The 18867-nt window shown below is 38.1% G+C and overlaps 2 protein-coding genes across 2 annotated transcripts in view; one reads left to right on the plus strand and one right to left on the minus strand.

The window, feature by feature from the left end:
• Positions 1-18867, minus strand: part of LOC120424630 (uncharacterized) — a 237581-nt gene that overhangs the window by 102933 nt on the left and 115781 nt on the right. The window contains exons 5-6 of the mRNA XM_039588796.2: positions 11892-12415; positions 5760-6456 (exon numbers count right to left, since the gene is read on the minus strand). Of these exons, the coding sequence (XP_039444730.1) occupies positions 5760-6456; positions 11892-12415 (1221 nt within the window). The remainder of the gene's footprint in view (positions 1-5759; positions 6457-11891; positions 12416-18867) is intronic.
• LOC120424632 (probable ATP-dependent RNA helicase Dbp73D) lies at positions 6611-7579 on the plus strand. The gene is made up of 2 exons (XM_039588798.2): positions 6611-7125; positions 7183-7579. The coding sequence occupies exons 1-2, from the start codon at positions 7085-7087 to the stop codon at positions 7304-7306; spliced, it is 165 nt and encodes a 54-aa protein (XP_039444732.1). The 5' UTR covers positions 6611-7084; the 3' UTR covers positions 7307-7579.

The following is an 18867-nucleotide window of genomic DNA, read 5'->3' on the forward strand; positions in this document are numbered from 1 at the left end:
ATTGTTTAATGTAGCACATTTTTTTTTTAATCAAGGATATGTTATTTATTGAGTAATTAGAAATTAATTATGATAAGGTAGGAATTATATATTAGAAACAACTCAAAATTAGTATATTAGGTAGACAATTTTACAAATGAGAGTGGCAGGTACGTTTAATAAATATGATAAAAAAAGACAAACAAAGGTATTATATAGAAGGGACCATAAATACATGTTTTAAAAGCAGAATCATTCAAACGATTGTTCGGGATAACATAAATAAATTATGACTTTATGTCACATGAAAGAACAATTGTGATGCAGCAAAATTGACAAATTAAAAAAAAACACAAACTCAAAAAAATTTAAACATCAATCCATAATTAAACATATGAGTAATTCTCGCTGAAAGTGGACCACTATTTACACAAGGTGCTCAAAAATCAAATGCAATGTACTTTTCCAATAGCCCCCACCAAGTTATGAACGAAACCATGTTTGGTTGGTTGAATTTGTCCTCACCTCGGTGCCACGAAGCTAAAACATTTTTTTTAATTGGTTATTTTTTGACTTAGGCGCGCCTACAAAATTGCTAATAACTTTGCAAAACTTCAACGAACCCTTGATGTTTAGGGGTGTTTTGGAAAGGAAATGAGCAGAGCTTTCGAATGCACTTGTCAGAAAAATACCGTTCCATACATTTTTTAGCCACTAAACACCAATGTATTTTTAAAAGTCATTTTTGAAGGCCGGCGCCACGCTTTATCGAAAAACTGACAAATCCATTCGAAAGCTGAGACGATTTCACATAAAGGACCAATAAATCTAAGGTGTATGTTCCTCCTATCTTTTTTAATCTAATTTTGATTCTGCGAGCACAGCGCTCCGTTCGCATTTCGGGCACCCAAAATGTTGCAATTTGCTTGCCCCATTTCAAGGTTTTGTCAAAAAATAAAGGTGCTCACTTTTTAAATGATAGTTTATTGTCCAAGGATCCAAATGCACTTTCGTTAATTGACCAAAATTTATGTTTTAGGGTTCTTCCAGGCAATTTAATGTCGAAAAATTGTTTTTGTTTTACTTTTTTTTTGTAAAATGCTCACTTACAATTGGGTGGACTTTTTTCAGTAGAACTAATGAATGTAGCATGTAGGAAATTCTCTACGAACATTTTTCTTTAAAAAAACGTAATTTCGATACTCCAGTACCAAGATATTTTAGTTTTAGTGAGAAAAAAAAGTGCCAATTTTACAAATTTCTCGGAATCAACAACAACGGCCTATTATTTACATGCGGCATATGTTTTGGAGGCCAAAGTATGGTTGCTTATAGTTATTTTGGTCGCTGAATTCGGATCTGGAATCAAATTTCAGATTAACAGTTAAATTTGGAGCCACGCCCAAAAGTTATTTGCGGTAATATGCTGTAATTTTAATCGCTAGTGAATTCGGTCATATTTCAAATTTCGCTCACCTTTAATTGATATTTTACTCACGGATTTTTTTTATGGAGATTGTTTTTTTTTTCAACTACTGATTGTTTTAAGAGGCCTCGTGGCGCGGTGGTTAGCGGCTTCGGCTGCCGATTCCTAAGTGGCTATGGGGAATACACGCAAATAATATTTGAGCGTGGCTAAAATATCACGGTTCACTGTTAATCTGAAATTTGAATCCAGATCCGAATTCAGCGACCAAAATAACTATAAGCAACCATACTTTGGCCTCCAAAACATATGCCGCATGTAAATAATAGGCCGTTGTTGTTGATTCCGAGAAATTTGTAAAATTGGCACTTTTTTTCTCACTAAAACTAAAATATCTTGGCACTGGAGTATCGAAATTACGTTTTTTTTAAAGAAAAATGTTCGTAGAGAATTTCCTACATGCTACATTCGTAAGTTCTACTGAAAAAAAGTCCACCCAATTGTAAGTGAGCATTTTACAAAAAAAAAGTAAAACAAAAACAATTTTTCGACATTAAATTGCCTGGAAGAACCCTAAAACATAAATATTGGTCAATTAACGAAAGTGCATTTGGATCCTTGGACAATATTGTGATTTCGGAAATAAATCGAAATAACAGCGCGAGTGTGTTTCATCTCGCGAAGCAATTTTGGGTTGTTTCTTTTTTTAGTGTATCTCAAATGTCACATTCGAAACCAAAACAAGATTTCGCCGCGGCACCAAACTGAAATTTCGCGAGTGGAGTTGCGAAGAGACTAGCGCCGCGACCAAGAAGGATCAAGGAACCGACCTCAAAGTTCTGCTAGAAATCGATCCATGGATGTGAATTTGATGGATAATTCCATCAAGTCCAGCCTGAAAAGGCTGATGACGCCGAGCTCGGGTTTCAAAAGGTCAATCCAAATTTTATATTTTCTTGAGCCCCCCAAATCAGCAACCGGATCATCATAACTAACTCGTGATGGGACTAACGGACCAGATTGACGGTCACTCGGTCATTTTTTTGAGGCCATATAGCAACCCAGCCCAAGATTGTGACCAAAATTCTTGATATTCTGTGTCTCCTCCTGAAGCTGGGAACAAACTGAAAATCATCTCATGACCTAACGAAAACAGTTCGGATGCTAGTTTGAACCCCTGATGCACCGGAGCATATGATTTTAATCACTGATTAAACATAATTGGGTCCTAAAATGAAGCTTAGATTGCTGATATTATTGTTTACAGCGATAAAGCTTATTTTTCTGAGTACAATGACCCTTTGTACGACCACAAAGAGTTTAAAATTGATTTTTAAATCAATTTTGAAAAATTATCCTCGCGGTCCTTCTTGACAGAAAAGCTCCTACTTGACAGCTCGTTCCAAGGGGACCATAGTTGATCCATCGAAAAAATGTTGTCTTGTCAATATTTTTTTTTGCATTAAAATGAAAAAAAGTGATCAGAATTGTTTTTTAATCGTGTTTTTTACCGTTGTACATAAAAATTGACATAGGGCTTTAGTACCCAATTGTCTCAATTCATCATAAATCCACGTAGAACTCCACGATTTTCTCAACGACTCAAGCAAAACCAAGCAATCAAAACAAAAAAGCTAACACACTGATTCAAAACAGCCCAAACATGCTTGACAGTTATTTCGCGACAGAAAAGCGTCGCGAGAGTGAAACTCGCTCAATTCGGTTTAGTGCCGCGGCGACAATAAACTATCATTTAAAAAGTGAGCACCTTTATTTTTTGACATAACCTTGAAATGGGGCAAGCAAATTGCAACATTTTGGGTGCCCGAAATGCGAACGGAGCGCTGTGCTCGCAGAATCAAAATTAGATTAAAAAAGATAGGAGGAACATACACCTTAGATTTATTGGTCCTTTATGTGAAATCGTCTCAGCTTTCGAATGGATTTGTCAGTTTTTCGATAAAGCGGGGCGCCGGCCTTCAAAAATGACTTTTAAAAATACATTGGTGTTTAGTGGCTAAAAAATGTATGGAACGGTATTTTTCTGACAAGTGCATTCGAAAGCTCTGCTCATTTCCTTTCCAAAACACCCCTAAACATCAAGGGTTCGTTGAAGTTTTGCAAAGTTATTAGCAATTTTGTAGGCGCGCCTAAGTCAAAAAATAACCAATTAAAAAAAAATGTTTTAGCTTCGTGGCACCGAGGTGAGGACAAATTCAACCAACCAAACATGGTTTCGTTCATAACTTGGTGGGGGCTATTGGAAAAGTACATTGCATTTGATTTTTGAGCACCTTGTGTAAATAGTGGTCCACTTTCAGCGAGAATTACTCATATATAAAACTATTTTTTTCAAATTGAGAAACTTAAAAAAATTAAATTTGACACGCACAAATGCAAATAATTATATCAGAAAAAAAAATCTCAAATTCAAAGCTTACAAATTGGAAATAATTAAAAACTAATTATTTCAAAATGTTTAAAATAAAAAAAAAAATATTTTAACAATTCAAAATGAAAAAAAATAAAGTGGAAAAAAAAACAAAAGTTTGAGTATTTATGAGTTCAGAACACTAAAAATTCAAAAGCTTTAGTAAAAATAATAAGATAGAAAATTAAAGAAATAATAATTTCAAAAATAAGTTAAATTCAAAAACATAAATCGAAAATTTTAAAGCTCAAATATAAATAAAATAGAAACAGTCAAAATTTCCAATCTCTAAATCCTCTAAATTTGAGTTTCTAATCTAAAATATGACTCCAAAAAAATGTGTACTTTTTATGATTCAAGCGGTATACGCACTTCGGAAGGAACCGGTCAAGAAAAAAAATCAAATGGGCAGCAGCGGCAGCGCAAGCAAGTCAGAGAGGGTGAAGAAAAGCCCCAAGAAATCGCTCCCTCTCCTTTGTTCTGCTGTTCGTAAAGCTGTTTCTTGATCCCTTTCCTTCCGATCTGCATACTAGCCTTCAAGATGAAGAAGAAATTAAAAGTTCTTGAATTCAAGATTTAAGAATTTAAGAATTTAATAATTTAAGAATTTCAGAGTTTCAGAATTTCGACAAAATTACAACATTATTTTTGGTTCATATAAGAATACAAATTGGTAGCTTTCCAATTAAATTTACCTATTATTTTAACACACATATTTATTATATTCAGAGATATATTCAAAAACAATTGAAGATCAAAGATTATTCCTTAACAAATATTTATTTAGGCTGTTAAAAAAAAAATATTTGTTTGAAATTATTAAACTCAAAAGAAATGTGTCTTTTAAAAGTTTTTAAAAACAATTTGATTTTATAGTACATTGTTTTTGTTGGGGTGCCGTGCCTATCAAGTTATCAATTTTTTTCAAATATTATTATATTAACACTAAAAAAATCGCTTGATCATTTACATGAATGAACTAAGCTTGAAATCGTTAACATAGAAAAAAAAATCGTTCTCAATAAAACCAGACATAAAAAAAGTACCCTAAAATCATTTTTTATTACAACTATGCTTGATTTCACCCAACTTGTGAATTTTATGTAAGCGTGTACTCAACATCCATCACACCAAATTGCAGTAACTTCTCAACAAGAAAGAGAAGAGAGAGCTTGCAGAAAAGTACGGGAACGGTTTTGCTGCAACTTCTACCTCTCTCACTGCAGAAGTTCTGCCTGAGAAAAAAGTTACTTTTGTTGCAGAAAAGTACGGGAACGCTCTGCTGCCATTTTTGAGCAGAATTGCAGAATTCTGCAGTACGGGAATAGACATATTGATTCCCGTGGCGGACCGTGTTTTCAAATTGAGGTTAGGTTTGCACCGTACCCGCAACCGCGCGCGCTGGTGAATTATGGCTTGTCTTTAACAATTAAGTGCCGGGATTAAGCCATACTCACGAATGGCAAGCGATGAAGACTAGCTGCGTCGCAGTTGTCGATTTCAGGACTAACCCCTGCACAATCTACCCGGCAAACAACGGAAAGAGGATGGATTGCATTGTGTTTGCGCTAGGAGTTGATGATGGCGAATTGCTGATCCCGGCGACGACTCGCGCGAAATATGCTCGGCTTCATTAGGGGCAAGAATTATTCATAAGTTAATTTAACTGGATGTGAAATGCAAGCTAGAGAGGCGGCAACCAAAGCAGCTGCCAGCTGCGGAAGGATTTGCTTCAATATGTCAAAATTATACATTGTGAAACTGTGGGAACATTGTGAACAAGTTATGCAAGTTGAGTCATCGATCGGATTAGGGTAAGGTTTGATGACCTGCGAATGGCTGTCGGAAGACATTATGGCAGGTTGCCATAATGGCGTCATGCCATGAAGTGTCATTTCACGGCAGCTGTCAAAAAAAACTCACCAGTCTTCTCGTAGATCATGTTCGCCCGCTGCACGTGCCGCGTGATGGCATCGATGCTGGCCTCGTCCGAGCCCATTTTGGTGAAGAACGTGTGGTCCGCCTGCAGGTACAGCATGCACGTGCTCTTCCGGTCGTACAGCGAGTTCGCGAACGAGTGCTTCTGCTCGTTCAGCTCGTTGCGCACGTTCAGGTTGACGTTTCCGCCCGTTCCTCCGCTGATGGTCACGTCCGGATCGTACTGGTTCACGATGATGTTCTTCTTGGTGGACCCGTTCTTGGTGATGATTTCGACGTGCGTTTTGTGGTTCGGGTTGGAACCGTTGTTCTGGTTCGCGTCGTACACGTTTCCGATGATGTTCCGGTTGCGGGTTATGATCCGCTGGTTCGGATCGCCGTTCGGGTTGTACGTGTTGATCAGGAAGTGATTCTTGCGGTTGTTCATCGGCGTCGGCGGGTGGAACCGGTCCTGCAAGTTCGAGTTGATGTTTCGGTTTACCGTTTGACCGGTGGTTCCCGGAATTCCGGCACCATTGTTGTTGTTGTTGTTGTTGTTATTATTGTTGGCCAGACTGGTTCGCGTGATGATGCGATCCTTAAAGTTAAGGTTGAGGTTATGGTTGCGCGTCAGGCTGAAATCATCGTTGTATGGAACCTCGAGATCTAGCGGAAGCGATGGAGCCCCTCGAGTTTCCTGCATCTGCAAAGGAAGATAAGCTCTGATCAGCACGAAAATTTGGTAATTTTTTTTTTTAGTCTGGTCGAGTTCTTTTCAGCGTGTACGTTTGGCATTTCTACATTTTATCCACACTCAGCCAAAATATCTATTAAAATTCATATGGCGTACCCTATAAACTGTGAAAAGTTAATCGTTTTTGAATTCCATAAGTTTAAATTATGACTATTCAAAATCTTATTCAATTTATATGGTGGGCTTATGGCATTCAATAATATTATTTATGTGAAAATGTCATATGCCCAACCTTATGAACCAGAATGTAGTATGGCGGACAACATTGAACAAGTGAAGGAGCGGCCTTCAACAGATTCCAGGTTTTTAACAAAATTTTTAGTTATTGCGTTTTGTTTTGATATAAATTTGTTTCACAGGTTAAGTAAATGTTTTCTCTGCCGCAGCTGCCCAAAAACTATGCCTCGTTTAGTCGTATCGGCTCGATCTGGTCATTGCCCAAAACTCCAAAACAACAAACGGCAGCAGCGACAACTCGATCGACGGCTCGCATCGGTTGTCGTTTGTGCTGCACAAAATTTTCGGCACCTTGCTGTTCATCGAGGAGTGGTCATCTTCGTTGAGTCTTCAGGCAAGGATGAGCGTGCTGTGTCGGTTCGCGTTGAGAAAGGTCAATGGGTGAGTTGTTTTGAGATACTTTTTAATATGAACGATGTAAGCAACTTCCTCTTCCAGCATCATCTGTACGGACACTTTGGGTTGCAGTATTGACGACATCGACGTGGTAATCTCGTACGAAATCGACCGGATCGGGCGAACGAGTCGTGCCGGAAACCGGGTACCTTCATCACGATGCTGATCGACTAGAAGCAAAAGAAGTTCAAGTTGACCCTGGTCGAGGCCGGCAGGCAGCAGCTGGAGCCGATCGAAATCCATTCGAAAGCCGAGAAGGAATTCGCCGTGATGTACTCGGCGGTGCTGATTGACCTGTGCGAAGGATGCGAAGCCCTGGATCTGGAAAAGCAAACGATCAAGAAGATTCGCTAGCATGACCAAGGTGAACCTGCTTAGCAAGCTGAAGGATCGCGTCGACATTGATCCGGCCCTTCCAGCGAAATGATCAAAGTGATACTTTTTCTGCCAATGACATATTAATGTCATTTTGGTGAAATAAATAAATATATGTATATGTGCATTGTGCATTCATTAATTTAGTTTTAATTTAAACAACAACAAAAAAAATCACATTCAAAAGATAACTATATAAACCAAATAATGTGTGTTTATCATATTCATAAGTTTTTCTTATGAAAGCAAAAATCGCTCATACATCAAATTCATAAGATTTGCATATGGAAAGTAAATCATTCAAAGATCCAATAAAATCTATAAGGTTCGCTTATGGAAAAAATCTATATGGCATCCTTATGGCTGATATATCTTTTTTTGGCTGAGTGTTTGCGCAGTAGCACAAACATTAGAAAAATGATATGGCTGTCATGCAGTGTCACACTTGTTTCGTAATGTTGGTACCACTGCGTGATTTTGACATTTCGGGCGTTCACCATTCGAACGCCATCTTCGCTTAAAAATCTGGATAGCACTCGGCATTACCGTGGTGGTCAATAGGAAGTCTAATTGATTCGTTATCGATCAGCATAGTCAGCAAGCCTCTGCACAGGGTGGGATGTGCAAGAGAGCAAAAAAGTAAGTGTAATTGAACTAATTAATTGGCTTTTGCGATGATTGGAGCTTGGTCCAAAGGGAGCTAGTTCGCTCGAATGGCTTTGTTTGTTTTATCTGGGAGCTCTGAAAATAATGGAAAAGCTTATGAGGTATAGAAGAAATATCAGCTTTTCAATTAAAAAAAGCATCAAAAAGCTTAGAACTGACCCAATTATTGCTCATTTAGATTATAGCTAATCCCTTGTTTTAAAAAGGATTATATCTAATCTTAGAACCAACATGTATTGTTTGTTCCGTCGAAGACAAAAGCTCTTGATCCAAAATCAACTGAAAATGTTTCCAACTATCCAACCCAGAATACTTCCAAAATGTACACCTGCAAGTTAAGAATACTCATCACTAGGATTACGTTTGCTTACGTAAGTGATTTCTGCCAAATCCCTTTCCCAGTGGGGAACAAACACACACACACTCACACCAGAACCGCGATTATTTGCGCCAGTTGTGAAATTAGTTCCATTTCCCAGCCCGGCCTGGAATAGAAAACGGACCAACTTTTTCAGCATCCAGACGCTCTTCACTTCAGCAGAGAGAAAGGAACCACAGGGTGCCGGGCTCTGGCCAAAACGAAATTGGTGGGGTTAAGGTGGGGGCATGTGGTGTGTGTTACAACTAATCCCAATTTTCACTCTATATTTTATGCAACATTTTTTACCCCGAGCTTGGGGTGCACACGTGAAACTTTGAGTTACAGAGTGGTCCCATTAAACATAGAGGTTTTGGAAATTATTTTATGAACAAAAAAATTGGCATGCAAAGTTGCAAACAATGTTAAATTTTTAAATGATTATAAGTTAAAATTTAAAGTTTAACTTTCTTTTATTTATTTTATCTAAAAATCAAACAACCCTGCCTTCACGACCGAGTCACAGCTGAAAAGTTTCTTTTTCCTCCCTCGATAAAAAAAACCCCAAAGCCAACCAAACTAGTCTTCTCGAATCCCGACGAAAATTTGATGCCGGTGGGTTCTATTTCCCACGGAGGTTTTTTTTCTTTCTTGTCTACTCTCCTTGGTTAGAATAACAGAGTTGCAAACGACCACCAATCCACGGGGAGGAGAAAAGTTTTGCGTTTTCAAACTCGGTCGAAATCCGTAGCTTGTGCAAGCGGGAAATTTCAGCAGCTTTCCGGTGTTGTTTGGCTGACTGTTTGCACCTGTTCGAATTTGGAAGGCATTACACCGAAAAATGAAATAATAAAAAAACGCCGATTTTAAGCCTGCATTAGTTCGAAAACTCTTAAAAAAAATTGAGAATAGTTTAATAATAATCAATAAGAAAAAAACACCAAAATTATCAGGAACAGGAATTGATCCTTAGATCTGAAATATTCAAATTCAAATGACAAACCCAATAAGGTTGTTTCTTTTAAAATTTCCAATCTCTTCAAAACTATTTTTGAGTTGATTTTTGCAATATTACTTATCCTATTCGAGAGCATTTGGGCTCCTTGGTTGCACAGTTTTCATCATCCATCAATTGGGTACTAAAGCCCTATGTAAATTTTTATGTGCAACGGTAAAAAACACGATTAAAAACCATTTCTAATCACTTTTTTTCATTTTAATGCAATTTTTTTTTGACAATACAACATTTTTTCGATGGATCAACTATGGTCCCATTGGAACGAGCTGTCAAGTAGGAGCTTTTCTGTCAAGAAGGACCGCGAGGTTAATTTTTCAAAATTGATTTAAAATCCATTTTAAACTCTTTGTGGTCGTACAAAGGGACATTGTACTCAGAAAAATAAGCTTTATCGCTGTAAACAATAATATCAGCAATCTAAGCTTCATTTTAGGACCCAATTGTTATCGAGACCACTATTCTCAATTTTTAAACTGTTGCTTGAAAAAATGAAAAAGTTTAAAAATACCAGTGAAAAATCTCTGTTCAAATATAAAAAAATGTGTAGAAATATACAACAAAATAAAAATTTCAAACAATTTATTCCTGTAGCAAGTTGAAACATTTCTGTCCACTACTCTTTCGCGTAGATATGAAACAACTGGTGCCGCTCTCGAGGCTGTTATTTTATATTTTACGGTTTGTTTGTACATAATTTAGGCACCACAAGTCTGGGTGAGAAAAAAACAAAACTTTTTCCAACTTGAGAATTCCTCCCCTCCCTTTTCCCCCCTAAAAAAACGTTTGTTGTGGTAAAATGGCGGAAAACGACCAGTGAGGGAAAAAAATGTGAATGCAAAATTTCGCAGATTTTTCGATTTGCCTTCTCTTAAATGTTTAAAAAAGTTTTAAAAGTAGGTGTTGCTTGTTTTTCCCTTGAAAGTTATTTTTTTGTCAGTTCGGACAATGACAACTTTTGCTGGAAAGTTTGCCGTCGTCTGGGTTCACACCTGGAGGAATTTGCTCTACCACAAATTTTTGAACAAGTTCTTCGCAAAAGTTCATGGAGTGACATTTTCCATTTTGCAATCTGCTCCAGAGATCACAATATCAAGAATAGTCTATCTAATGTTAAGGAACTCTATTCCTTGATGACTTAAAAGGGTGCAAGTTAAGTTGATATATGCACCAACTGTTTTTCGATGGTTTCTACTGCTTCGGTTTGCATTGTACAAGATAGCTTAGAATTTATTCGTTTTCATGGATTCGTCTTTATGCAAGCAAAGTTCGTTCCACCTGGATTTCTGAACAGAAAGATCAAAACACTGTGCTAAAGAAGATTATAACGAAAGCTTTCCAAGAATAGATCGTCTCTGGTATTTACATCTTCCGGGTATCCGGGTATCGTCATTTCTATGAAACGGCATCATTTGGCAAGTTGGATCCTCTCCTGTAGAACCGTATCAGAATCCCCAGAACGGAGCCATAACCAGGAAGGATTAGATGCCTTGATATTGCAGCAATGCAGGCGCTCACTGAGACGAAACCGAAGAAAACAGAGTACAATAATTTCCCCATTTTCGAGATTGCATTACTGTATAGAAATGGCAAACAGGCAATGGAAGTGCTTTCAACTCGTGCTCATTTCGGGCTCTGCTCCCTACTTCAATGAGGGAATCTTGAAGAGGGAGTTGGGGGGCGGGGGAGGCAAATGCTCATTGAAGTCCTTTTTGCTATTTTGAGCAAACGAGTGGGACTTGGAAGCCTGTAAAAAGAGTGCCTCATTGCCGCTTCGGTTGGCAGATTGAGAAGAGGGTTGTGCCCCTTTTGGGGGGAAATTTTGGGTGCAATTACATTATCGGGGATGCGTTTGGAGTGAGCTTTTATTAGTTTTCGTCTGTTGGCTTTCATTCGAGTGGAGGTTTGTAATGGATGCAATCGGAGCTATTGATTCTGTATTTAAAGAGGGTAAATCCAATTGAAGTGGATTCAAAGGCTTTTACCTTGAACAAGGTACCAAGTAAATCCTGAACTAAATGGTATTATCAGTCACGAACGACTTTAATGATGATTAGTGTATTTCAAGATTCCCAGATTTGTTTGATTGTTGATTTTGTTCTCAATTATATTTATTTTAAGAAAAATGTAATTACAAAAACCGACTCGGTCATAACCAGGGCCCAGTACCGAAAAGGACCTAATAAAAATAATGTTATGAAAAAAAGATGTTCTAATAATTCTTTGATATTTAATGTCATAATCTGTCAATTCTGTAAATGTCTATCAATTCTTTCAAATGCCTTCAAATCTGTCAAATTCTGTCACTTTTTGTCTCGAATGCTGTCAGCATCTTACCTCTTCCGGCAGCCATCGTTTCCTCCGCTTGATGTCGCTCTTTCGGTTGCTCCGCTTCCGTCGCACCCCACCACCCTCACTTGCCGCAAACTCGTTCCCACTATCCGCACTCGCACTTTGGCTACTTAACCTATCACCGCCCCGCGTTCGGTCACTTCCGCTATCACTAATACTCTTGCTATTGCTACCGCCGGTGCTGCTAACGTTGCTACTAATACTACTACTGTTGCTGTTGCTACCACTACCATCAGACTTTTGATTGAATTGATTCTTCCCGCTGGAACCACCCTCTTCCTCTTGAATGTGGTGGTGAGGGTGGTCGTCGTCGTCGTGACCGTGGTGGTCCTGCCGGATCCGGACGTCGCTGAGTTTGTAGATCACAGTGTGGATGCCGTGCCGCTCCAGCAGGTCCGGCTCGTACCGGGCGGCCGGCTCGATATAGTACTGCTCGAGGCTCGTCACGATCGTGCCGTCGAACAGGGCGTCCCGCGTCAGCACCCCGGTCACCAGCGAGGCGTCGTCATCTGGAAGGATGGAAAAGAGAGAGGAATTTAGAAAGTTGTTGATACAGAACAGAAGGAGGAACTTCAGAAGTTTAGTTGAAGTTAGTATTCCGTCATCTGGAGTGAATCGGGACTATAGTCTGAATAGGGACATCAGTGTTTAGAGCACCTATTTTTTTTTTTAATTTGGAAATCGATGTACACATTTTGTTGGTCTGAGTCTGTTCTATCCGAAAAATCCGAAAAATCAAAATATTGTGCTCTAACATGGTTAAAACTGCTGTCCCAATTGGGTACTAAAGCCCTAAGTCAATTTTTATGTACAACGGTTAAAAACACGATTAAAAACCATTTCTGATCCCTTTTTTTCATTTTAATGCACAAAAAAAAATTGACAAGACAACATTTTTCGATGGATCAACTATGGTTCCCTTGGAACGAGCTGTCAAGCAGGACATTTTCGTAAAATGAACTTTTCCACATCTACGAGGATTATGTGGTTCGTATGCCATAATTATGGATTATTTTGAATAAATGTTCGCTCATATAACAGTTCATTTAAATACTGTCTCCTTGATCAGATTCTTTGTCCTACTCTAATTCACTTTAATTGCTACAAAATCAACGACAAAATCGCACGTGGCACGCCCTCCCCCCATATTCTCACCCAAGCGAATAATTGAAACAATCCCTCGCTAATGAAGGCACAAACAGAGCTAGCCGAAAGCTTCACCTCGTACAAATTTTAAAGCCAAAATCGCCCGAAACTATGCAATGCTGCCATCTGGTATCCTGCTGGTGGCAATGAATTTCCCCAAACATAACAATGTTGCCCTCCTCTTTGGTTTTGGTTTTGCCGAAAAACACACACACACTCACACAAAGTAAAATTGCAATTCCCTGTCACTGTGGCTTGTTGAATTTGTTGCAGCTCTCGGAAGCGAGGGTGGCGGTGGTGGTTAGTCGGCGACCGGCCAGAGTGAGTATTAGTTATGCAAATTATGCAAATCTAACAAAACATCCAACATAAACTCTGGCCAGCGGGCAGGTTGCGCTCAGTGCAGTGCCGCCACTCGCCCTAACGAATAAACGAACTCAAACTGGGAACCCGACCCTGGCATCAAACGATTTTCCGGTTGGAATGGTGCTCTGCACGGGACCGAGCACTTCCCGCCGCCTCCACGTGCATGAGCGACATCGATTCGAAGCTTGGGAGAGCGAGAGAGAGGAATACACACGTGTACGTTTTTCTGTAAATATGTTGAATTAGTGTCGGGAGGCGGAAAGAGGGAAACTCAGTGGAAGCTTGAAAACACAACATAAAACCGAAGCTTTTGAATTCACTGAGCAGCTTTGACTTTTCTTGTGAACAGCGGTGGAAGAATCTTGATCAAAAGAGTTTCACCTGTGGTTTCACTGAGCTCTCACTAAGAGAGAAATTTGAAAAGAAAGTGAGATTCTCGTCTCTGTTGCGAGTAATATCGATGAGAATATGAATCTGACTAATGAGCAATTCTCTGAGATTTCGGTCATTCGCTTTTTTTTGTATTTTTTAATCCTTCGTGGTGGTGCCTTCGGTATGCCCAAAAAAGCCATTTTGCATTATTAGTTCGTCTTTATAATTTTCCATACAAATTTGTCAGCTGTACATACAAAAATGACAGATGAAAATTCAAAAATCTTTATCTTTTCAAGGAATTTTTTGATTGATTTAGTGTCTTCGGCAAAGTTGTAGGTATGGATAAGTACTACACTAAAAAATGATACACGGTAAAATTTTGTTTGGTGATTTTTAATTTCACTTTTTGTCACTAAAACTTGATTTGCAAAAAACACTTTTTTTATTTTTTTTTATTTTCTGATATGTTTTAAGGGACATCAAATGCCAACTTTTCAGAAATTTCCAGAACGGGCAAAAAATCTTTGATCGAGTTATGAATTTGTGAATCGATACTGATTTAAAAAAAATCGAAATATTGGTCCCAACAATTTTTCAACTTCATTTTTCGATGTAAAATAGAATTTGTAATCAAAAAGTACCTTAGTGAAATTTTCATAAAGTGCACTGTTTTCAAGTTATAGCCATTTTTAGGTAACTTTTTTGAAAATAATCGCAGTTATTCATTTTTTAAATCAATGCCCATGTTTGCTCACCCAAAAAAAAAATTTTTTTTGAAAGGCTGAGAAAATTCTCTATATTTAGGTTTCTATCTATTTTTGCGACCAATATTTCGATTTTGTTTTTAAATCAGTATTGATTCAAAAATTCATTACTCGATCAACGATTTTTAGCCCGTTCTGGAAATTTCTGTAAAGTTGGCATTTGATGTCCCCTAAAACATATCAGGAAATGAAAAAAAAAAATTAAAAAAAGTGTTTTTTGCAAATCAAGTTTTAGTGACAAAAAGTGAAATTAAAAATAACCAAACAATTTTTTACCGTGTATCGTTTTATTTTCAGTGTAGTCCTTATCCATACCTACAACTTTGCCGAAGACACTAAATCGATCAAAAAATTCCTTGAAAAGATAAAGATTTTTGAATTTTCATCTGTCATTTTTGTATGGACAGTAGACTGTAACAAAAATGACTTTTTGGCGGGCATTCAGGGGCTGGTTCCGGTGAGCGTACTGAGCCTAAATCCCAAATATGCGCTTGATTGGACGTAACAGGAGCTGGCGCTCTGCCCTTCAATTTTAAATGGGATTTAACCCGTACAAATATATTTTTTTTCAAAAATGTCTATTTTTGAGGCACTTTGGCCACCTTTGCGTTTACCAAAAACATCACTGGCGCATGTTTTGGTATGCATAACATTGAAGTTTTGAGCATTCTAGAGCTCGGTACAGGCCTTCAAATTTGGCATTTTTTTTCGGAAAATCGGCCCCAGCAAAAAAGATAGGTATCGCACTTCGCGACGCCCGAGACACCATTTGAATTTGTTGGGGCCTATTTTTCGAAAAAATGCCAAACTTTGAAGGCCTGTACCGAGCTCTCGAATGCTCAAAACTTCAATGTTATATATACCAAAACATGCGCCAGTGATGTTTTTGGTAAACGCAAAGGTGGCCAAAGTGCCTCAAAAATAGACATTTTTGAAAAAAAATATATTTGTACGGGTTAAATCCCATTTAAAATTGAAGGGCGGAGCGCCAGCTCCTGTCCATTTATGGCCAATGTGCCGCAAAAAAAGACATTTTTGAAAAAATGTATTTTTACGGGTTAAATCCCATTTAAAATTGAAGGGCGGAGCGCCAGCTCCTGTTACGTCCAATCAAGCTCATATTTGGGATTTGGGCTCAGAACGCCCACCGGAACCAGCCCCTGAATGCCCGCCAAAAAGTCATTTTTGTTACACTCTAATGGACAGCTGCCAAATTTGTATGGAAAAGTTTGAGTGAGATTTTCTTCGTCGCGTCTTATAAAGGTCGATAGTTTGCTACTAAAACTTAATGATTTAGGGAACCTTGGTTTGTAGAAAGTTGAAAAAATGACGTGAATATGAACGAACATTTTGTCACTCAAGCTTTCCCCCTGCTAGTTGAATCAACTCCATGCTATTTTTTGCTGCACATATCAGTTTGTGGATGTGTATCACGCTGGGAATTCCAATGGATTGACTAAATAAAATAAATAAGTAAATCGAATAAATTTGTAGTTTGTTTGGCAAATGGTTTTTGCGTGGCACTTGTTTCGAAACACTTTTTTTTGTGCATCAGGTTTTCCAATTTGCATATGTCACACCATTAATTGGAACCGGGTAAAACCGGACGAGCTGGGACTTTAAGCTGCTCTTTTGTTGGTCACCTATACTTTTTTAAAAGGGTTTCCACAGATTGATATTTTCATGTAGGTCGAAGAAAACGACCAAACAACACGACTAAAAAGCGTACAAAATTCCACGAATCAAACTATCGTTTCCAAGATAAAAAGAAGGCAAAAGGATACACTTTTCGTTCCAATAAAATGCTCACAAAGGACCTTTTTTCAACCCATCATTCGTCCTTGGTTGCTGTTTGGTCTGCTGCGCCAGATAAGAGACCCTTAGCACCAGGAATAAGATTGATCCTTTTGCCGGAGGTGTTGTACATCATCCTCCAGGTTGATCCTGGGATATATATATATCATTCTCCAGCGACCAGAGCCCGATAAGCCGCTTAGCTTCGGTAAAACCGGTGATTTACAGATGTTTTGCGTCGAGTTGATATCAACGCTACGGTGTTGTTTTCTGAGTGTGTGTCAAGCTTTGAGAAAAGCTTTTTTTGCAAATCCCTTGGATCATTCAATTCAGTTTTAAGTTCAGGTTGGGGTTTAAACAAGTTATTCAAAAAATGCACGCAACTTTTTCAAGATATCCATGCTTCCATGCCTAGGACAAGAGAGCACAGAGGCATCGATATTACAATATAGGTTGCGACACATTTTGTTTACAAATAAAAACTTCCAGAAAAGGGCCAAGTCGACGAAAAGGCTGCCACGTGACCAGCTGTCAACGCTGGCTGTGCGTATTTGTGGTCATCCCTTTTGTCTTTCCCCCTTTTTCATAATTAGGTAACCTTCATGCAGTATAGGTTCAGGGTCGTCCTTCAGTTTCCATGCATGGCATAATACACTCATTAAGCTGGCTGTACCGGGAGTGCCACCATTCAAGGGGTTGAGGTGGCACGTGTGTCCCTGCCCTGGACGAGAAGCCATGGAGATGCGATTTATATTTGTTTGCGTTCCAATTGAGTTGGATGGGGAAAATTATTCTACTTGTTGACTTGGGCGGTTGTTTGCGGTTTACGGTTTAATTAAGTTATTGTTGTAGTTTCTGATTGGCCTTATTATTGAATTGATATGCACGTTTATTAATATGTAGTAAAAAAGTTTCTATATATTTGTACATTATAGCTTGCTATTAAGAAGCAAAAACTAAATTTTTCAATAAAATACGTAATCGTATAGGAAATACGGAAATTTTCTCAACTAGTGAAAAATAATTTTGTTTAAAGAGATTTACCTAAATAATGTTTGCGAACTACTTTTGCTTAAACAATTTTGCTTTTTGAATAATTAGTTTTTGTCACGTCAGCCGTTTTAAGTAAAAACCAAAAATGCAGAATTATGAAAATTACTTATGAACACTAAATTGTATCGCTTACATCACTGTTTCAGCAGCGGAAAATGGACAGAATAAATTACCCGAATTCAGCACACCTAATTTTTTTTTTATTTTGCTGAAAGCTACTTTTAGAAAAATAATAATAAATGAGGCAAAATTCACCTCTGTATGACCAACACTGCCCATGTTCGCATAAATGTCCCATATGCAAAAACAGCAAGATCTTCCCGAAAAAAATGGATTTCCTCCTGATTTCTAAAATAAAGTACTGGATATTTTTGGTTTTTCTGAAAGTGCACATGATTTTGAACCAAACCGCATCAACAACCCAAAAGTGATGAAAATACATAACATGTTTATATTGAGTTAAGAAATAGTCACTGAATCCGCTCTTTAAATGCGGGCCTGATACTCCTCATGGGTCATGGAAAAAAATGTTGCTTTTACGTATTGTCAATGTCATCTTGGTTCACGGTACCGTGATACATAAGATTTTGAAGGAAATTTAGAACATTGGTCAGTGTGGACGAATCGCATCGCACTCTTCGGCAAAGCTTTAAAGCTTAAAATTTTCCTTGGAACACGAATAAAAAGGACGTGATGTTTGAGAAATGTCCAAAAACCGTTCACAAACATGGGTTAAATTTCATAAACATGCTAAAGCCAGCTCCTGTCGCAAATAATCAAGCTCATAATTGGGATGCGAGCTCATGTTCGGCAATTCGAAGAAATGTAGGGTTCATGTTTTCCAAACGTTGCTGATGCCTGGAAACCATATTATTGTGTATAATTAAAATGGAAAAACATAATTAAATGAAGCTTAATTAACTGCGAAATATATTTTCAATATTCTGTGGAAGTGTAAGCTAATTCAAGGGGAAAAAAATGGGTTAAATTGAAACATCAAATTTAATGATGCCGCAAGTGATGTAAAGATTGTTTTGTTTCAAACAAAATTAAATTCTCCACACAATTTATTTCATGGCGATTTACTTTAAAAAACATATTGTGGAATCTAATATTGATATTGTTCTGTTGATATGTGTCTGTTCATCAACGAAACCAGTCAATATACGTCAAATTGTTACTCTGTAAAAAATCTCACCCATGTGTTCCTTTCTATGCACTTCTCCTCAAGCACCATTAAACGTCGCATTCCAAGCCAGTGCAGTCTCGAAAAAAAAACTACCGTCACCTACCAATCCTTTCCGTGCTGGGGAGTTTGGGGGTGGGTCCCAGCGCATAATACGATAATGGTGGGGACACATTAGACTGTGCACAGCTCAGAAAATCAGAGAAAATGGCAAGAAAAACAACCCTCCATTCAGGGTAGCCGGAAGAAGCGCCAAACGAGCGAGCTTCTGCTCTTT

Source organism: Culex pipiens, chromosome 1, assembly GCF_016801865.2.
Source record: "Culex pipiens pallens isolate TS chromosome 1, TS_CPP_V2, whole genome shotgun sequence".
NCBI classification, from domain to species: Eukaryota; Metazoa; Arthropoda; class Insecta; order Diptera; family Culicidae; genus Culex; species Culex pipiens.